The 21,684-nt window shown below is 39.1% G+C and overlaps 1 protein-coding gene across 5 annotated transcripts in view; it reads right to left on the minus strand.

Annotated features, from left to right (window-relative positions):
- Positions 1–528: 528 nt before the first annotated feature.
- Positions 529–21,684, minus strand: part of idua (alpha-L-iduronidase) — a 46,836-nt gene continuing 25,680 nt past the window's right edge. For all 5 annotated transcript variants that reach the window (XM_007907699.2, XM_042339458.1, XM_007907701.2 and 2 more), the window contains 11 exons: positions 21,391–21,498; positions 19,529–19,624; positions 17,065–17,267; positions 14,343–14,522; positions 10,583–10,796; positions 6,575–6,790; positions 4,864–4,985; positions 4,383–4,508; positions 2,649–2,725; positions 1,623–1,738; positions 529–749 (listed from right to left, as the gene is read on the minus strand). In XM_007907699.2, the coding sequence (XP_007905890.2) occupies positions 655–749; positions 1,623–1,738; positions 2,649–2,725; positions 4,383–4,508; positions 4,864–4,985; positions 6,575–6,790; positions 10,583–10,796; positions 14,343–14,522; positions 17,065–17,267; positions 19,529–19,624; positions 21,391–21,498 (1,553 nt within the window). In that variant the 3' untranslated portion in view covers positions 529–654. The remainder of the gene's footprint in view (positions 750–1,622; positions 1,739–2,648; positions 2,726–4,382; positions 4,509–4,863; positions 4,986–6,574; positions 6,791–10,582; positions 10,797–14,342; positions 14,523–17,064; positions 17,268–19,528; positions 19,625–21,390; positions 21,499–21,684) is intronic.

Consider the following 21,684-nt stretch of genomic DNA (forward strand, 5'->3'; position numbering starts at 1 on the left):
CTGACCTCCTCACTCCCCAACTCACCACTGGGGCCTCCACTCGACTGGCACCAGGCTCTTGCTTGTCCCTCGCACCCTCCACTCTACCATCGGAGGTCACGCTTTCAGCGACTATGTCCCAAAACTCTGGAACATTTTCCCTCAATCCCTCCGCCTTGCCCCCTCTCTCCCCTTTTTCAAGTCCTGCCTGAAAACCTTCCTTTTCGACCATGCTCATGGTCACCTCCCCACCCTGGGCTTGGAGTCAGGCTCCGCCAATGTGATGCACTCTGAGATGCTACCCTGCGTGGAGGGCGCTATGCAAGTGCAAGTTGTGTTGTTTTGGCGAATTAGATATTTGCATCAGTTAAATTTGTATTGCTAATGCCTTTAACTTCAGTGACAACCAGTCTTTTTTGGATTTTCTTTGCCAAACTATCTTTTAAAATCTAGCACAGTTTGCAAGCTTCCATATAAAATGTATTGACTGTAAAATACAATTCAAATATTTGTACAAAAGGACAACTTCAAAATAAGGAATATTTTACATTTGCTGTTAAAATGTTTTATGATTTTGACCATTTGAGTTCTCCTTTAATACATACACACAAAACTATTATTTTCTGAGTCCATCATCGTCATTACAAATATTTTGATTAGAATTTAAAAAAAGATTTATTCAATATATTTAACAGGGTTTGAATACCCTCCAGTCTTGCCCCAGTAATCCACTGCACGAACTCGGTAGAAACCAGATACTTGTGATCGTTCTGTCAAAGAAACAAGATCAAGCTCTTGGTCAATTAAAAATTAAAGCTTTTTTTAATTGCTTAAAAAACAGAAAGAGATTTATATAGCATGTACAGCATGAAACAGACCATTGACCCAACTAGTCCATGCTAACTCTAACTACTGTTTATACTCCTCCACATGAATAGATAAGAGCGCACAGGATTTAGGATATACACCGATAAGTATTTCTTATTTCTTATCAACAGTGGTCGAGGCAGAATCCACTTTTGTTTTCAAAAGGGAAATAGTTAAAGGAGTCATCAAGTACAGGGGTATGGGGAAAGGGCAGTTAAATGGATTGCAATGAAAGGATTGCTCTTAAAGGTGCCAACAAAGACACAATGGGCCGAATAGCCTTCTGTGCCATAATTGTCTATGATTCCATAGGTTGAAGAGCCTTCTTCATTCGAATAATTTGGGAATTTATTTTTTACACTAAGTTTGTTATCTGAGCTCGAGCAGTAGAATCTCGTGTGAAGGATATTCTTCTGGAATCTGAGAACATACACTTCTCTATCAGGAAAGCTACAATTTATGCCAAGCTACACATGGGCCTCATTGCCTCATACTTTTATCAATGAAGTAAAAGTGGAAAAGACTTAAGAGGTTACAACAAATAGAATAAAGGAGAAAACCTTAATGCTAATCAAAGGAGGGTTGAAAAGATCAAAATTATGGGATTTTGTATTGCTTTCATTTCTAAGTTTGATGAATTGATCAAGGATAAAATCTATTGGTGCAGATCAGTACTCTTCCACCAGGGACAGCCTTGTCTCCAGCTACTGTGATTTGCCAGCAAACATTTTATGTTTACTTAACTGGAAAATTGAAAATAAACTGAAAGTACTAACCCTTTTTCTTGTTCAGAGGAGAATGTATAAACACAGTGAAGATGGTCGCCCTGGAATTGATCCTCTTATACACATCCCCATCGACTGAAAACTCAACTTCAAATGTTTTCAAACATCTGCATTGAACATCAAAACAGTACAGTCACCACACTCAGTCTGCAACACCACATTCAAAACAGGACAGTTAGCGCACTGACTGTAACCACATTCAAAACGAGACAGATAACCTACTAAGTCTGCAATACCAGAATCAAAACAAGATAGTTAACGCACACAATTTGTTACACACCCAAATTACAATTAATAGTGATACTCAAAATAAATTTGCCCCCTTGACAAAGGGATTATCTGTATATTGATATTTCAATTTTTACAAAAAAATTTCTCATAATTTTTCCTGAAAAGATTCAGTGTGATGCCATTTTGCAGAGCAAAATTCTAGGTAATATCATTTTATCCCATTTTACCATGGCCACTGCATCATGGTTATATATATATATTTATATAAAAATAACTTATTATAGAGAAGAAAAGTTGGTGACAAAATGCTTCAAATATCTAAAATTTCATAGCATCAACTCATATCCCAATCATACCAATAATGGAATCCATCAACATTTCCTGATGGATACCAAATTAAAATACAGCTTATACTACATTTACATTACAACCATGTGGCTGAGACAGCCTTGTGCTTGGTGATTGTCTAACAAAGGCAAGTGATCACCACCACATACGTCCGATTACCTTCAGAGGTGAATATTCATCAACCTCAAGAGGCAACAGCACCTGGAGCAATAGAACAAAAAACTCCTCCAGCCTTAGTAGCTGTCTTACCGTTGTAAATTTTATTTGCATTCTTTGTATAAAGGGAGACTGGGTAAGGTCCACACCCAGAAAATTGCCGCACACCCAATGCAGCAAGCGGGAGAGGCAAATGAAAGACTGCACCAGTCACCCAATTGCTAACAATGAAGCCACTGTATTTAACTCTCTTCTATATTATAAGCTTTATCAAGTACTCACTTTGAATTTACACATCCATCATCCCATAAAACAGCCACTTGACCCAATGTCAAAGGGATGAATCTCACACCTGTTGTCTGTGAATACAAACAAAGGAATGAGTTGTAACAATCTTTGACAACACTGTTTCTCCACCCACTAGTCAAATCCTCCTTACATTTACCATAAAGGATCCAATAAGTTAATATTCTTGTGCATAAGTTTTGCATTTATTAGCTTGACTAACCACAATAGTGACAAGCTACAATATCACTAAATTCTTCGGACATCAAAAATTAAATTTCAGACCCCATTTTTGCTGTTTTTTAAAGCAAATGCCAGAGACACAGTGACTATGGGATGACAACCCTTCAGCAGAAATGCAATAGGCTTACGTTGAGAACAAGAGAATGATACCTTTAAAACATTGATTTGTTGTAAAAATACTGTCATGAAGACAAAATGAACATTTATATAATTTTGCATTTATGACTATAATAGAAAAGCCCCACTCAAATTCTTCTTTTAAAAATCTGTTCTTAAACTGTACATAGAGATCAGCTAAACTACTGTGATGATACGAAAGGAAAAGACAACATAGATCAATATTTACCACATAACTACAATCCATATCACAATCCTGTGTAAACCAGCTAGAACATTAGAACATTTTCTTGTAAAATGTTCTCCCATGTAATGAAATCTATAAAAAGCAAACTATGCTGCACATAATAAAATATAACTGAATGACTAGGTATAAAAAACGTTAGCTACTTGTCTCTCTATGCTGTCCTTTCAAGTCACATTTAGTACTCAGAAAATGGAACTCCATATTAGTTTACGAAGCTTTACAATGAAAATACAGCACTGAAACAGACCACTCGGCCCAACCAGTCTGTGCTGGTGTTTATAATCTAGACGAGTCTCCACCCATTCCTTCATTTGGTCCCATAATCTTCTATTCCCGTCTCCTGCATGTGAAAGTCTAGTTTCCTCTTGAATGTATCTGTACTATTTGATTCAACCACCACTTCAGGCAGCAAGTTCAAAATCTCAATTCCACAACCTTCTGCGTGAAATAATTTCTCCTAAATTCTCTTTTTGATCTTACGGACTCCCCAGCCAGTGGAAGCAGCCTATTGATGTCAACCTTATTGAACTCTTTTATAATTTTAAATACTTCTCTTAGGTCCTCCCTTAAATGTTCTTCTCTAGTGAAAAAAGGCCTGACCTATGCAGTCTATCCTGATAGCAGTAACCTGCCAGCCCTGGTATCATCCTCATAAACCTATTCTGTACGCTTTCCATCACTGCTATATCCTTCCTAAAAGTCTGGAGACGAGAAATGGACACAGTACTCCAAATATGATCCAACCAAGATTTTGTATAAATTCACCATCACCTCCACAATTTTATATTCTATCCCTCTGGATATAAAGCCCATTAACTGCTATATTATTGATTGAAATCAATATATACATGGAATAAGAAGTAAATGACAACCATACAGTTTATAAGGTGTAAGTGACAACTCTTCAATTGATCACTGCTTTGCAATTCGATTACAAATCGCCACTGCAATAGTATTGGCAAATGTTACAGACTACTGTTTCAAATACATCAATGTGTACGTAAATTTGAGATTGTACAACAAGATTTCATTTGTGTATTAAATAATACCTTTCAAAATGTAAGTGAAATGACCATCTACTGATCTGGCAAGAGTGATTTAATTTGAAAATGTCAGATTATAACCTGCTTTGGAGGTTCATAAGGCTTTGCACAGATGTGCAAGAGATACACTGAGGGAACAGGAAGCTGCAGTTTCAAAGTCAAGTTGCCTTCTAGAGGGAATGGTATTGGCCCCTCTATCACAGGATCCTAATTGAAACAAAATTACAGGTTACTCAATGCACCAGTGTGCAGATTACATTTCAAAGTACACAAGAAACACATATGCAAAACTTAATTTTAGTATGCTTTCAATGGTGATAATTATAGGTTTCAAATCCATCAAACCATTTCTTAATCCTTAATATTCCCAATATAAACATTAATAACTAATTGCGTATCAGTATTATTATTATTATTATAGTGAAAGAAAAATCTGTGTGTTGAATGCTATCATTCATTGGAACCTGTTACACCATCCTGTTTTACCTCACCTCACTGCTCAAGAGGGTTGGCAAAAGCTATTTCATTTTCCTAAATCTCTACTTTTAATCACTAACCATACCTCCATTCCTCTGATACTGCAAAACTGCTCCACTGTGGGGAAAACAGGGCTTCCCAGATTCTTCCACTGCTGGTATGGATTGGTATCCTTGTTGTCCAGGTGGTAGATGACATACACAAGCTCTAAAGAAAGATTAAAATTGAATGGAAAGCAATCAGTTTTGTAATGCCCTCTGGAAAGGAAGACATCAGTGTGTACTCTGTAGTTTTAGTTTACAATTTACCACAGATTTTTGGTCCATGAAATTAAATATGAAATTAAATTAAATTCTAATTGTGACTCCACAATTCTAGAAGGTTTAACAGCTAAGGATTAGAAACCTCCAACTAATTTTATCCTTCTTAGACTCTGCTTTATAATCAATAAGTAATGGTATTACCACATGCTGCTACTATATTTCAACCCAGCTCACCCAACAAGTCACCGCATGTTTTGAGGGCATTTATCACGAGTTTTGGTTTGAGAGTAAGACTCAAATGCAAGAAAATATTGGCCTAAGTTGTACTTTAACTTTTAGACTGCCATAGGAATTCCAGTCTTAGTATGTTGTCAGTTCAAGTACTGTAACTATTAAAGTAAAAAGTTGCTTAAACATCAGGGTAGTTTTACTACTACAATAATTCTAAAATACTATTTTGAGTAAAAAAAATTATTTCCCGAGTTTGCCTATAAAGTATAGTCACTACAACAACAAACAACAAAATTAGATTTGTATAGCGCTTTTCACATTGGGAGAACGTCGCAAGGCGCTGGACAATCAGTGCTTCGGATCCGAGCTGGGGGTCGGGATCGGGGAGGGTGGAGAGCAAAGGGGGAAGGAGGGTGACCGAAGACACGGTCGAAGAGGAGGGTCTTGAGACGGGTCTTGAAGGAGGCAAGGGGGCGACGCAGAGGGACTGTGGAATGGAGTTCCAGAGGGAGGGGGCAGAGTGGCAGAAGGCCCGTCCACCAATGGGGAGGGCGAGGTGTGGGACGTGAGCCTGCTGAGCAGAGGGAGTGGGCAGGGTGGTAGGGGGTTAGGAGGTTGCAGAGGTAGGAGGGAGCAAGACGATGGAGGGCTTTGAAGGTGAGAATCAGGATCCTGAACTGTATACTCTGTGTGATGGGAAGCCAGTGGAGTCGGATGAGGATGGGAGTGATGAGGTCGCGGAGCCTGGTGTGGGAGAGGACTTGGGCTGCAGTGTTCTGGATGATCTGCAGCCTATGGAGGGAGGAGTTGGCGAGGCCGACAAGCAGGAAGTTTGCGTAGTCGAGCTGGATGTTATGAATGCTTGCAAGAGGATTCGGTGGCTGCGGTATGAGACAGTATGGAGCCGGGCAATGCAGATGTGGGGGAAGGCAGAGCGGGACATGGCAAGAATCTGGGTAGAAAGGAGTTGAGGGTCAAACAAGACGCCAAGGTTCTGGACTGGTTTAGTAAGATGGAGTGTGCATCCATGGATGGTGATGCTGTCAGTGCCTGAGGGGTGGAGGCGCTGACAGGAGCCAATCAGGAGAGCCCCTGTGTTGTTGACGTTCAACTGTAGAAAGTTGGCTCTCATCCATTCTGTCAGGACAACAATGGTCCTGGAGTTGAGGGTGGAGGCAGAGAGATAGAGTTGGGTGTCATCCTTACAGTAAGTGCCCTGTGAAGCGCTCTGAGACATTTTGAAGATGTGAAATTGAGCTATATCAAATTAAAGGATTATTATTTGTACATAACATAATTTACCTGATTGGATGGGAAAATTGGTCAGGTTGACTGTCACCAAGCTAATGTTGGAGGATGTCTGATTGTCATCACTGTTGTAAATGAGTACCGTGGACTGCCAACTATCTGATGTATCTGAATTTAAAGGCATGTGAGAACTTGCCAGTGCTCCCAAAGTGCTGTTCCAATCTACAGCTTGTCCACTGAGTAATATTTCTACAGCAAGTTGTTTCTCACCTGTATAAGAAAGAGAACAATGTAGAAATCTTTGGTTATTACAATCCTAGTGAACCACCACAGAACATATTTTGCCCCATTTAGACATAGGATTAAATTACAAAATAAGACTAACTGAATGATATCAAGAAAAAGAATGGTTGTCAATGTTTAAAGAACATTCTCTCCTAACAAAACCACCATCAAAGTTTTGAAATTTGGCAAATTATAATCAAAAATGGTTATCCTCAACTATTTTCTGGATATAGAACATATGTTCTCAGTATCATTTCCATAGTATAGCACTGATGAATATTATTTACAATTTAATAGTTCTTTTTGAGGTAGAGTCATGTTACGAATAATGTTGCTCGTCTCTAAATTAAGAAACATCTATTTTTAATTATTTTAATACACTAAATCTACAGGTTCAAACACAAATCTCCTATCATAGCACCATCCAAGAACTGCTGTGGAAGTCCCCTGAAGTGGCAGATAAACAACAGGCAGCATTTGAATCTTGAATCCAATGAGAATAATAATAGAATTGTATGGATTCATTATTTTCTGCTCAACCCCCATGATCAACTGACCCTCTCCTGCCCATAATTTGGCAAACATCATCCTGAACTAAGAACATTAGTTGGACACATCATAAAATGGCTAGTGTAGAAAGTAACAATTCACACTAATGTAATGTAGTCATTTTACAAGCACTTTTATGTTCTAATTGGATTTATGGATTAAGTTACTTCCCAACTTTTTGTTTGGTAATATCTTCATATTTTCTTGAACAGTACATTATCAGTTACGTAGTACTTGTCTATTATATAATTCCCCCCACTATCCAAATAAAATCTGACATGTGATTTCATCTGTAACCTTTCCAGTGCCCTTCTCTAGGTTTTACAGCTGAAGAGGATTAATCGCCATTTCAATCCGTAATATCCCATTCAGTTATAAGATTATCACATTAACCCTTTAACAAAGTTGTCAGCAAATTATCCACCTTTTTAAGCCATGGTGAAAATTGCTGATAATCAATTGGAGCATTTTTCAATGTTCCTCTGATTTTGGACTTCTTCAGATTATAGTTCTTTGATTTTGAGCGTATTCACCTCATTCTCTCCAATACCTATGACTGAGAAGGTAAGCAACTTACACAAGGGGTTACTGTACCATTAAACATAAAAGTGCTTGTGAAGAGTTGCCAAGCTCCAGTACACACAACCTATTATATATAGTCTTGTTCATGTAGGTAAACAAATTCCTGTCCAGCACTATCTCATGCTTATAAAGTCATTCCAACAAATTTATCATCATTGTTGAAAATCACTACGAGAAATCACTTTTGAGAAGTGTTCAACCATTTTATTTAGTGAACTGTCAGTTACCTAAACTGAAAGGCTGATCCTCAGAAGATACTGCACAAAGAGAAAAACAGTGAATGAACTGAATAGCCTCTTATTTTTAACAGCAGGAATAGGTTATCAGGAATGGTAGTAAGATGCCATAACACTGGACTTATTTAGAAAAAACACTTGTAGCTGTATTAGGAAAATGACAGAATGCGTAATCTGAAAGGATGAGATCAAATGGGCAGAGAGGTTCACCTCAGTCACAAGATTAAAAGTGAGGTTCAGGTAAAGAAGGCCCTTCGGCTCATTTGATCTTCCCATCCTTTCATTGTACCTACTGTTTTTTTATACTATTCCAAACTCCTGGCCTCAACCACTCTTCCCCATAACCGGTTTCAGTCATTAACTACCCTCTTGGTAAAGAAATACTTCCTGGTGTGTGTCCTGAAATTGCCCTTTGCAATCCGAAGGCTATGTCCTCTTTTCGTACTGTTTCGGTGTTGTCTGAAAGTGTGTTTACTTTCTCAATCCTGGTTAAAATTGTATATACCTTCATAAGGTTCCTTCATTGATACTCCAAAAGATGAATATAAAATTATAATTGATGTATAAAGAGTTCTAGTCATTTTACTTCTTTGCTGTTAAACAAGCTTAAACGTTTTAAAACTATTTTCCACAATTCTAGAGGACTTATAACACAACATCCAATAAACCCAGGCAAATAAAATAAGTACATCACATTAACATAAAGAATATATAGTTTGGTTAATCCATTAATAAAATGTCATGTTTTTACTTCTTAGCAGGGACTTTAACAATTGAGAAAAATGTGTCTTATTATTTCTCTATGATGCTGGATAGATAATTATTTCAGGTATTACTCAGTATTATATTTAGAAGTAAATTGCATTCTAAGAAAGGGACTTTTCTTTACCATTTCTGGCACCAATTAAATTTCATCCAACAAATCATTCAAAAATTAATAAATCAAATACAAGGACTATTATATTATATAAGGTTGTGATCAGAGAGGGGTTCTTTGAAAACCTTTTTTAAAGTTTTGGAATAAGAATGGACTAATTATATGTGTAAGTGTATAAGTCTCACACCAAATGTGATCTGTTCTGCAGCTATTTCCTTTCCATATGAGGTACTGCATGCACTGGGAGATGTGCTATAGTCACAGAATAAGAACACTGGGACAAGAAGAGGCCATTTGACCTACCAAACCCAAACTACCATTTTGTTAACTCATGGCATTTCTACCTTTCTAATAGTATGTCCCTTTCCTTTCTCCATCTCTCTAAATACCTTTACAACAACAAGATTCCATTTAATGAGCGCCTTTCACATCAGGAGGACGACCCAAGGCGCTGGACAGTTGGGTCAGGACCCGAGCAGGGGGGAAATGGTCAGGGTGAGGGGAGGGAAGGGAGGGAGCGAGGAGGGGGTAGAGAGTCGAGAGGGGAGCTGAAGGCTCGGTCAAAGAGAAAGGTCTTGAGACCAGCCTTGAGGGAGGAAAGGGAGGAGGCGGCGAAGCCACTGGGGGATAGAGTTCCAGAGCCTCGGGGCTGAGAGGCTGAAGGCCCGGCCACCGATGGTAGGGCGGTTGGGGCGGGGGATGTGGAGCAGACCGGAGCCAGAGGAACGGAGGGTACGGGCAGGTAGATAGGGGGTTTACATGCTACATACTCATCTATCTTCCTATTAAACATCACATCACCTTTTGAATCAATGCAATCCATATCTGTATGACTTTCTGTGTGAAGAAATGTTTTCCAGATTTACTTTTAACTGGTTTATCTCTGAGTTTAGAATTGTGGCTACTGTACCCACCATACACTGGCCTTAATCACATTGTAAATAGCTTAAAGTGACAATATCCTCTCTCAAAATTCAGAAACACCCAGCCACATAACCCTCTCTGGCCCCGGGCAGACCTGGAATGGTCCATTAAAAATGCTAAATGTTAGAAAATAAATGCATGCAAACCTATATTATATGCATTACAAAACAGATCTCAAAATGTGTACTTCGGGACCTTTCTGCTCATGCATGAATAATTGCTGGTAAACAGTGTTTTATCTTTTCAAGTACACAAGGGCTGAAAACATGCTGCTATCAAACTGAACCACATTTTCAGTACATTTAGTTAGAACATGCATTGTGATGCAAAAGGTTTTTGCCTCTCAGTAACCGTGAAATGATCCGAATGCTGATGTGGTGGGGTACTGTAAATATTTGATGGGTTAGGTCAAGGTTAAAGCTTAAATCTAGAGAAAAAATACCACAGAAATAATTTTGAAGATTAACCCTAAAAGTGTCCATCAACAAAAAGAGTACTGTTGTGGGTTCTGGCGTGAATAGTCACTTTAAATACTGATTATGTGAATAGCTTACCATAAATGTAGAGACTTAACACAAGCAGACATCTTAAGGAGGTTTTTCTACTTACCCAATAATCCCAATAATCCCATTACTGTGAGCACTGGTTTACGAACCATCTGTACATGGGGAGGCTTTGTGTTGTTCATTTGAAACCTTGCATTCAGAGTTCTCTGTGTAAAGTAATTTGGGTAGTAGTTCAGGAAAGCATTGTCGTTGCTAAGTAATGCAAAGTTGAAGTTTAGTGGATTGGCCATCAGCAGATTTTGGTGCTGTGCTATTACCTTGTAGAAAACAAAGCAAAAACAGGTCAGCCAAAGGTTATGACTTGATAGGCTCAATTAAATCTCTGCAACAGTCATCAATTAGGAATAGTAAAGGGGTAGAGCACATCCAAGAATAGGATTCTACATGCAATAAAATAAATTTGAATAGATTGATCTACGTCCTCCATCCTTCGGATGAAGCATTAAACCGAGGCCCCATCTGTCTGTTCAGGTGGATGTTAAAGATCCCATGGCACTATTTGAAAAGGGAGTTTCTCCTAGTGTCCTGGCTAACAGTCCCCCAAATGGTCACTCACTCCATGGATGTTCGTGGGAGATTGCTGCGTGCAACTGGCTGCCATGTTTTGCCCACAAAATATACAGTCAATCAATATATCCTGTGAAGCGCTTTGATATGTCACAACAATGTGATAAGGCGCTATATCAAATGCAAGAATTATTATTTTGTCTGCTTTTGTAAGGTTCATGAGGCCAGAGCTCTTTTTACATAAAATATATATTGGCAGGTATGTTGCACGTGTGGCAAGTGATGATAGATGATTAATGCTGTGCCCACAGTTGTTTACCTTATACATTAATGATCTTGACTTGGTATAGAAGGGTATATAAGGAAATCCTGTTATAATGTGCTTGTGTGAATCCAAAATCTCAGAGGTCATGTTACGACAAAGCACGGAAAAGATGGCTGATTACTGAATCATCAGCTAAATCAAGCGAGACACCTGGGTTCAATTCCAGGCAGGGCAAAACCTTGGGCAAGTTTCCTTACTCCACACAGAGCCTAATAATAATCCCTCCAAAACCAAAAACAATAATAAATTGGTCATTTCAATCCACGACTGTTTGTGGGACACTGCTGTGCACAATTGGCTGCTGCGTTTCGCCCACAAATATACAGTTAATTCACTTTACAGTCTATTCTGTGAAGCGCTTTGAGACATCGCAAAGTCGTGAAAAGCGCTATATCAAATGCAAGGATTATTATTATAATCAGATGTTACTTTCTGTGCATTGCGCAAATGTATGCAAAACACAGAAAGCATCCCTGAGGTCAATTACTTTGTGCTGCACATGTGTGATAAAGTGCTGCTGTTATGACTTCTTTCGTGAAATGACAATCACACAGCACTTCCTGCATATAGTACACATATAGGAAATGACATTAGCAACAATCAGATGATCTAGAAGTTAGCCTTTCTTTACCCAGCCTATTCATCACCAAAAGCAATGTGTACTGCGATTAATGCATGTCCACTGCACACCAGTGCTATGAAAGTCAAACCAAAATGGTATTGGGAGATTCATAATGGGGCTTACACTGTATATCCAAGTTTACAAATGAAGAAAAATGCAGAGGTTTGCAAGAGGTACACATTAAAAGATTAGGCTGACAAGTGGTTAGAATTATGATAAATGCAATTCAGTATAGCCAAATGCGAAGTAAAGCATTATGGTCATAAAAATTGGAGGTGGAAGTAGATTCTAGAGGGAACAGATTAACAAAGGGTCTTGGGTATATTAGTGAATAAATCACTAAAACAAATACACAAGTATAGAGTGCCATTGGCAAGGCAAGTTGAATGCTGGGATTCCAAGCCAAAGGTAAAGAACTTAAAAGCAATGAGGAACTGTTGAAGTTATACAGATCACTGGAGAGACTGCACTTGAAGTATTAGTTGCAAAATTCAATGCTACATTACACGAAGGTTTATGAACTCCATCCCCCAGTGCCTTCGCCTTGCTTCCTCCCTTTCCTCCTTCAAGGCCGGTCTCAAGACCTTTTTCTTCAACCGTGCCTTCAGCTCCCCTCTCAACTCTCTACCCCCTCCTCTCTCCCTCCCTTCCCTCCCCTCACCCTGACCATTTCCCCCCTGCTCGGGTCCCGATCCAACTGTCCAGCGCCTTGGGACGTCCTCCCGACGTGAAAGGCGCTCTATAAATGCAATCTTGTTGTTGTTGTTGTTGTTGTTGTTAACTTTGTAGAGAGTGCTGTGTCTATATCTCTGTATTTTTCAACTGTCCTCGTCATAATTTACAACAGCTCCTAGTCTAGTGGCATCCACAAATTTAGAAATAATCCTCTCTATTCCTGTATCCAGGTCATTGATACATACAGTGAAACGCTGAAGCCACAGCACTAATTCCGAGGGACACCACCTATCACTGTCCACCAAATAGAGAACTTCCCTTTTATACGAATTATTTCTCCCTTATCTCTCAACCGATTTCCTATGTATGACACAATATTGCCTTGAACGTAAATGCCTTAATTTGCTTGGTAATATGTTTTCATTTTCACAGAAAACATAGCTAAAATCAATAACACGTGTACAACCACAGTACATAAACTGGTAACACAAGGTAAGAACACACCAGCTGTTCTGGCTATTTGCATTCTTACGAGCAGCTGGACACTCCTTAAATAAGCTCCTCTTTACACAACAAATAAACCGTTTAAGAATAACAAATTTGATTGGCATGGGGAGAGGCTTAGATTTAGACAGTATCACAAACAACTAGCATTTGTATAGCAACCCTCAGGCAGGGTAGCATCCCACAAATATAATAATGCATATGTGAGTCTTTAATGTAGGGCAGCAAAGCCTTCAATCCCCATATAAAAGACAATATTTTCCAACAGTATTGAAGGTGATGCCATTGTGAATTCTGAAATTTACCTGACCCTACTTTATCCTATAAACATTGAACTAATTATATTCACAGTAAGCTGATGTTCTGACTGCCACAAATAGAATTTTGGTTCCTGGCCAGTGTAATTTGCACAAGGTGGTATGAGAAAACTGTTAAATATAGTACTTAAAACTGAATGAAAATCAGATATATTGCATCTGACATCATAGTTCCTGACGGCAGAGAAAGTAAATGGAGACAAACAGCAGAAAGCCTAAACGTTTTGCATTCCCATTTCATGTCAAGTGGCAAAAGTTTCCCCCCCACCCCCACAGGTCATGAGATTTCATCAATTTTGTTTTGCCATCCTCCTCCAAGAAACAAAAAGGTGAAGTACTCTGAACTACTTTGAGTCGGCTTTAACACTGCTCCACTTACAGATGTACACATAGATTTTTTTTAAACATAAATCTTAAATCATCAGTGCACATTAACACTCAGTACTACATGATCTCTCAGCTCTCAAAACACAGATAACACCCTAAAACAAGGGAGTCATTTTTTGGGGTTAACCTGGTATTAATGGGACCCATCCAGAGTGGGATTCTGTATCAATTCTGGACTGGATCTGAAATAACTTGCTTAAAAATGGCTTACTCAATTTCACGAGGCCACTTCAGTCAAGTCAAACAACAGAAAAGGCAGGTGTCCCTAATGAAACACTTTCAGTGGTTCATAGCCATTTCTATGTCATGCCAAGTTATCTTGACCTCTCAGCATAATTTCCTTCCTGAGTTTGCAGTAAATTTAGGATTAGTGAAGCCAGACTGAAACTATTCATAGGTAGAATGGAATACTTAAAGAAAGCAGTTTGAATGGGAGTAAATGTTAACAATGGACACCAGTATCTACCTTGGCAACTATAGCAGCATATGTCACATCTGCCCTCCATGTTTTAGGAATTGACCAACCTACTAGCGGATCAGCCTCATCATTGTAAATTGGAATAGGCTTAAAGTTAGGAAAAAGTTCCAGGATCTGTTGAACTGTATCCATTTCTTGTTCTAAGATGTGGTACGAGCTGCCTCCACCCTGTGAAAATAAAATGTTATATGTAAAATTGCTTCATTTTGTATAATGTGTTATATTATATTTTTCTTAAACATGTTACTCTTGTCTGTACCACACCAGCTATACAATTCTGACTATTGAGAAGACCTTCTTCAAATATTGGGGTCGTACGCAATTAACAACAACAACAACTTGGATTTATATAGCGCCCTCTACGCTGGATGGCGTCTCAAGAGTGCTTCACAGTAACGGATCCCGAGGCCGAGCCAGGAGGAGGGGGAAGAAGGTGACCGAAAGCCCGGTCGAAAAGAAAGGTCTTCAGCCGAGACTGAAAGTGGGAAGAGAGGGGGCGAGGCGAAGGGAGTGAGGAAGGGAGTTCCAGAGCCAATTAAATGTGGACAACTTACATATTCTGAATTTTAAAACAAACTATCAGTACTATAAGCTGCGTTTGGATCAGCCATTATGACTATCAATTATCCTACCAAGTAAGGTGGTAGATGCAGAGTCCATTGTTGTTTCACGAAGAACATAGACAGCTATATAAAAGAAACCGTTTTGAAGGGATATTGGGGATAGGCCGAGTCAGTGGGACTAAATGGACTCAATGAGCCGAAAGGCATACTTCTGCTCTGTAAATTTCTAGATTCTAGTCTAAGTCTGAAGTTAATATAATTCCACAAAATACCGTTAAAACATTATTTTGAAAGGAAACAATGGAAATAGTTTCAAACCGACTGACACAAATGTATAATGATAGGACCCATAGAAAAAAAAAAAAAATTTCTATGCTATGTTGTGAGACACAGAAGAAACAGATACTCAGCTTGTAATATTTGACCCACAGGAATTCAGCTGCATTCGCCTTCCTACATGTGTAGGGAATATTGTTTCTAGTCAAGATAAGAACAAATAGAAACTAATTTGTATCATTTATAAAGCTAGAAAGGAACACGTAACTTTTAACTCTCTGCTCTTGTATGAACTATTACACATATAACCCACGGCACCTGTTCCCCCTTCAAGTTAATTCTACATTACAAGGCAGAATTAAATAACCAGGAAAACTAGATCTACTTTCTCTCACCATAATTATTTGGTTCCAGACCAGTAGGGAGCTAGATTACTGTTTTTCTGTGGGAGTTGTGGGGGCATGAATGTAAAAATCATGCAGAATTTTTAAATATTGTACATGAACAATAAGAGATAAACATATAAAACAACAACAACAAGATTTCATTTATAGAGCGCCTTTCACGTCGGGAGGATGTCCCAAGGCGCTGGACAGTTGAGTCAGGACCCGAGCAGAGGGAAATGGTCAAGGAGGGAAGGGAGGGAGCGAGAGGGGGTAGAGAGTCGAGAGGGGAGCTGAAGGCACAGTCAAAGAGAAAGGTCTTGAGACCGGCTTTGAAGGAGGAAAAGGAGGAGGCGGCGAAGGCACTGGGGAAGGAGTTCCAGAGCCTCGGGGCTGAGAGGCTGAAGGCCCGGCCACCGATGGTAGGGCGGTTGGGGCGGGGGATGTGGAGCAAACAGGAGCCAGAGGAACGGAGGGTACGGGCGGGTAAGTAGGGGCCTTGTAGGTGAGGATGAGGACATATGATTGTTCTTCATTTCCAACAAGCGTTAGCAGTACATTGGGAATTTACCCTCCACTCAAAAGCACCTGGTTTAGTTCATGTTAAACCTACTTACTTAGGGTGGAGATATTTATTGAAATGCCATGAGTTTTACCTATTAACAACTTAGTTATGGTAAAATCTTTAAAAAATTCAAAAAATTAAACCCCAAAGTGACATTTAACATACAAAGTAATAGCTTCAATTTAATATAATACTTTGCAGAATCATTCACAAAAAGCATGTCCAATGTTCAGTGGACTTTACACAGAAGTTAATGGAATGACAAATAACAAGAACTCAAAACAGGGTCATGACTCATTCAAAAACATTCAGATGCAATCTGCTATTCAACATTTTATTTTACAATGAAAACACATTTTAATACTGGTTTGCTCATAGAAGTAAATTAAATGTTTATCTGTTACATTAGATGTATATTTAGTAGGTAACCATGGGGGGAGAAATTGGGTGAGAACTACATTTTCAGGTAATTAATTAGATCAATTGGATAACTTTTTATGTTATGCAGCAAAAGAGAAGGGGGCAAGACCAAATAGACTTGAATGGTTCCAACGTCAAAGGCAGGTACTGAAATACCTATGAATAGCTGTGGTATATATTGTTTGAAAATAAACATTTTAAAAAAATGTTGTACCCTATAAACAGATGAGGAAAGTGATGAGAAAACAAAGTCAACCATGAACAAGTTTGTTCTGCAGGTTTATGAATGCTGGAGACTAATTTACAGTGCTACTTAATCTTAATAAGAAATTGTATAATGTCAATCAGTGGAAACTCTGTTTCTGTAGTACACTGTGTTAGAGCAAATTTATGGTGACTTGACATGACATACTACCCAATTGTGTGGAATCCAGTTAAATTACTGCAAATTAGACCCCGGTAGTTTTTATTTTGAGAACATGATGAAATTCAGCATGACTAACCTTCTTGTGCAAAGCAATGTAATCTAGTCGCACTCCAATCTCTCCAGTAAAGAAGTTGGTCCCATTGTAACAGTGATTCAGCAAGCCCCAACTTATAGGTGAGTGTGGGAGAGGGTGACATGAATCGCCTGGTCCACCTAGTTGGAGCAATGAGCTAGCAGCTTTCAGACCTTCTGAACATGCATCGTAATAATTTTGGAATCCTAAAACAGACAGTGTTGTTTTAAAGACTGAAATGTAATAAGACTGCTTATTTACATCTCCCACTCTGGCATGAAATTGCAATTTGTTGTAGTTAAAATAATCAATGTTGACATATAGTTAAAATCATGTTACTCGATTCTAAATACAGTGAAAAATTTAAATTCAATATCGTTTTTTAAGCAGACATGTAAAAGATAATTGTGTGTGTCAATAGAGTCATATACTATTCACTATTGCCACCTCCTTCGAATTACACTTGGATTTGGATCTCCAGAATGTCAAGTGATTGGCACATCATAAACTGTCCTACAAAGATGTCTCCACCACACTGAAGAAGGATGCTCATCAAAAGGCCTGTGAGAATAAAAGAGCTTTGGATGGTTACTATAAGATGCTACTTGGAATGTGGGTTGCAAGCCCATGATCTTATATCTGAGACTCAATTGCTAGCCTGGTTTCTGGTTCGTGTACTGAGAGCTAAGCAAATGGGACTTAAAGGATAGTCCTTAAAAGAGCCAGCGCTGACACAATAGGCTGAATGGCCTTCTTCTGTAATATAAATTTCTATGGTTTAATAGATAAATAACAAATGATTGTGTGATCATTTAATGGTTACAATATATGTCTGGTTTGTGGCATGAATGATGGTGGTGATGCACTCACAACTTTTTGTGCAGCTTTCTTGCTCACCACACTACTCAAGAAGAGCTCACATTAGAACATGTGCCTGATAAATGTCTTCTGTGAAGCTCTTTGAGATGTCCTTCTGACGTAAAAGGCATTATATAAATGTAAAATTGCTGCTATTTGTTGATCAACGTGCAATCTGGGCAGGAAGGAGGGGTGAAGTAAGTAGGATCTCTCCATCACCATTGTAACAAAGGGAGAGCAGAGAGAAGTTTACTCTGTGGTGGGTTCAGTATTTCCACTTCTGAAATAGCGAGGTCCACTGACTAGGAGGATAGACAAGTATAGACAAGTCAATGGAGATGTAGGAGGATAGACAAGTCAATGGAGACATAGGCGGATAGTCAAGTCAATGGAGATGGAATTCTTGCTACTTGGTCCCTGATATCTGTGATAGGACAGAGGACTGGTGGACCTCAATTGCGGAAGATAAATAAATCTGCCCTAACACTTACCTCTGCAAGCTAACCTACCTAAAAAATAGAGTAGTCCTAGTAGGACATGCAATGGGAAGTTCACCAGTGCTTCATAGAGGTAAGCTGTGATGTGTTAGCTGGCCAAATTCTAACAATATGCCCAATGGGTACTTTGTGATCCCTATTCGTCTTTCATCAAGCTGCATCTATGTTTTTGGAGCATAGGCAAACATTTGTATCTCCATCTGGGCGAGAGTTTGTGTATACTCCAAATCAGGTAAAATTAAGCTTTTATGAGTGTTCAATAGCTGGAACTGGAGTTATTTTGCTAAGCAACAGAAAATCTTTTTGTAACAAACTAAATAAGTAAGAATTATTAGAATTGATTAGATTGATAAAATAAATTGTTATCTCACTTACTACAGGGAATTAACAATCTCTCACAAGATCAATATGCGCAAAGGAACCACACATATAAAAGAAGATTATGTTATAGTTGGCACTTGGGATTTATAACATTCCAGTGCACCTTATGCTTGTTTGTGTGATTTTAATTTTGCTGACTTAAAAGTGCAATTTTGTTTTTGCTTTTTTAAATTTTAATTAATGGCACTGTTTTTTTGACATTTTAATTAATGGCCACGATCAACAAAATCAGAATCAGTGTTCACTGTGTATGCGTGCAAAAAGTCAGCTGCTTACCCACACGCTGCACACTGCTCTATTGATGCACATCGGCTTCAAATTAAATTGTTGTACTTCAAAACATGTCACTTTAAACCCCATTGTTGAGCTGATGGATTCAGAGCACAATTTGAAGTTACAGAGAAGTTACAGAGAAGCTATTTCCTCTGGTAGGGAAATCCAAACAAGGGGGCAAGCCATGTTAGAGTGAAATCAGGAATCATTTTTTCATTCAAAGGATGGTAGAAATCTGGAATTCTCTCCCCCAAAAGGACATGGATGATGAATCCACCCACACCTTCAAGTGTGAGGTTGACAGATTTTTGATAGGTCAGGGTATTAAGAGATATGGGGAGAAAGCGGGAAATTGGAATTGAAAGGATTAGTTGAGGTACAGCTCAGCCATGATCTAATTAAATGGTGGAACAGGGCTGAATGGTTCTACGTGATTGCTACCTACATATTTGACTCACCTTGAATTGTGAATGTTACATTGTCAAAATCATGATGATCTGGTTCATTCCAAGTTTCAAAGTTCCATTTAGACACATATGCCTCTCCATACATATCTGTAATTAAATGGTAACCCAAGGTGAGAAAGTGAAGGACAACATTCTTATCTTTGTAAAACAGATACAGTATCCTGTTTTAGTCTATAGGTTTTGTTTTAAAATTGAAAAGATGACATTGTTAATGCTCAATATTGCAGACATTATACAAATCAATTAATCTTGCAAGCCAAAGTACTAATGGATAGAGTGGTCCTAGCTTGCCAAACAGTCACATTTTAGGTCAAGGACAAGAGGTTGTAGAAGAGTTTCCACTAACTGGTGCAAAAAGGATATAAGCTTTATCTTTTACTACGTTAGATGGTTATTATAAGCATGGCTTCAATTGTATGCTTGGAGTGGATTGGTTGTGTTGTGCTGACAGAATGTCTGTCAGACATCAAGTCGTGAATGAGAGCTAACTTTCTTCAGTTGAACGCCAACAAGACCGAGGCCCTCCTGGTTGGCTCCCGTTAGCACCTCCTCACCTCAGGCACTGACAGCATCACCATCCACGGTTGCACACTCCACCTTTCTAAGCCAGTCCAGAACCTTGGCTTCTTGTTTGACTCTCAACTATCCTTTCTACCCCACATTGGTGCCATGACCCACTCCGCCTTCCCCCACCTCCGGAACGTCGCCCAGCTCTGACACTGTCTCACACCACAGGCCGCCAAAACCCTCATACACGCCTTCATTACATCGAGGCTCGACTATGCAAATTCATTGCTTGTCGGCCTCCCCAACTCCTCCCTCCACAGGCTGCAGATCATCCAGAACTCCCACACTAGGCTCCGCGACCCTATCACTTCCATCCTTGCCCAACACCACTGGCTTCCTATCACACAGAGGATACAGTTCAAGATCCTGGTCCTCACCTTCAAAGCCCTCCATGGTCTTGCTCCCCCCTACCTCTCTGACCTCCTAACCCCCTACCATCCTGTTCGCTCCCTCCGCTCAGCAGGCCTGCCTCACATCCCCCACTTTGCTCACCCCACTATTGGCAGGGGGGCCGTCCACCACTCTGCCTCTACCCTCTGGAACTCCATCCCGCAGTCACTCCGTCTCGCCCCCTTCCTTGCCACCTTCAAGACCCATCTCAAGTGCAGCAAATAAGAATTTATGTTGGCCATGATTGTTTTAGTGCAGAAACCTGCTAGTATGCAAGAAGCAAGTTGGCCAGCTGCACAGTCAAACCTCATTAAAGCACTGATTGCGATTTTTTACAACACAAGTACATTATAATGGGGCTCCACTGTATTTTACAAGAATCCGTATATCCCAATTCTGCCTCTTGAAAAGAACCAACGTTTACGAAGGTATACTAGATTACTTGGGAATAATTACAATTATAATGTGGGTTTTTGTGTGCTATTTGCTGACAGTTGGTCAGAAGAGGCAACCTCTGAATCATTCAATTCAACGTAATAAAATGAATGCCTAGGATTAATAGCAGAGAGGTAGCTGGCAAACTTCTGTGCAACTTTACAAACTTGGATCATTTCATCCACCTTTTGTGGGAGAATGGTCTTAAACTAGGTCACAATCAGCTGGACTAATCTGTGTAGTCACTGCCACTTATCAAATACCTTACACTTCACTACTAGAAAAATATAACATCCTTGCATTTGATGTAGCTCCTTATCTTGCTGAAACGTCTCAAGGCACTTCACAGAATTACTGTAAAATGTACTGGCAATGTATTTGTAAGTGAATGCAGCAGCCAATTTGTGCACAGCAATGTCCCACAAACTGCAAAGTGAATGACAGCTGTTCTATGTACTAACCTATATATCTTTTTGCCAATAGGGTGATCAAATTCTTCCACTCAATCACCTGTACTTTCTCTTCAAAGTTGGTGAAGTAGCCTGATGGATTTCCCATAAGCTCAAACCCTGTAAAATATCAACATTTTTTCTTGAAAATCAGAGATCAACAAACAAACCGTACAGTTCGCAACAAAAATAAAATAAGCAATCAATTTAAAAATATATATATCCTAAACACTCATTAAGGCTGCAGTGTCCCACAAAACTAATATTAAGTAAGAAAATTAATTAATAACTGGAGGTGATTTCTAA

This window comes from Callorhinchus milii, unplaced genomic scaffold (genome assembly GCF_018977255.1).
Source record: "Callorhinchus milii isolate IMCB2004 unplaced genomic scaffold, IMCB_Cmil_1.0 Scaffold1, whole genome shotgun sequence".
NCBI lineage: Eukaryota > Metazoa > Chordata > Chondrichthyes > Chimaeriformes > Callorhinchidae > Callorhinchus > Callorhinchus milii.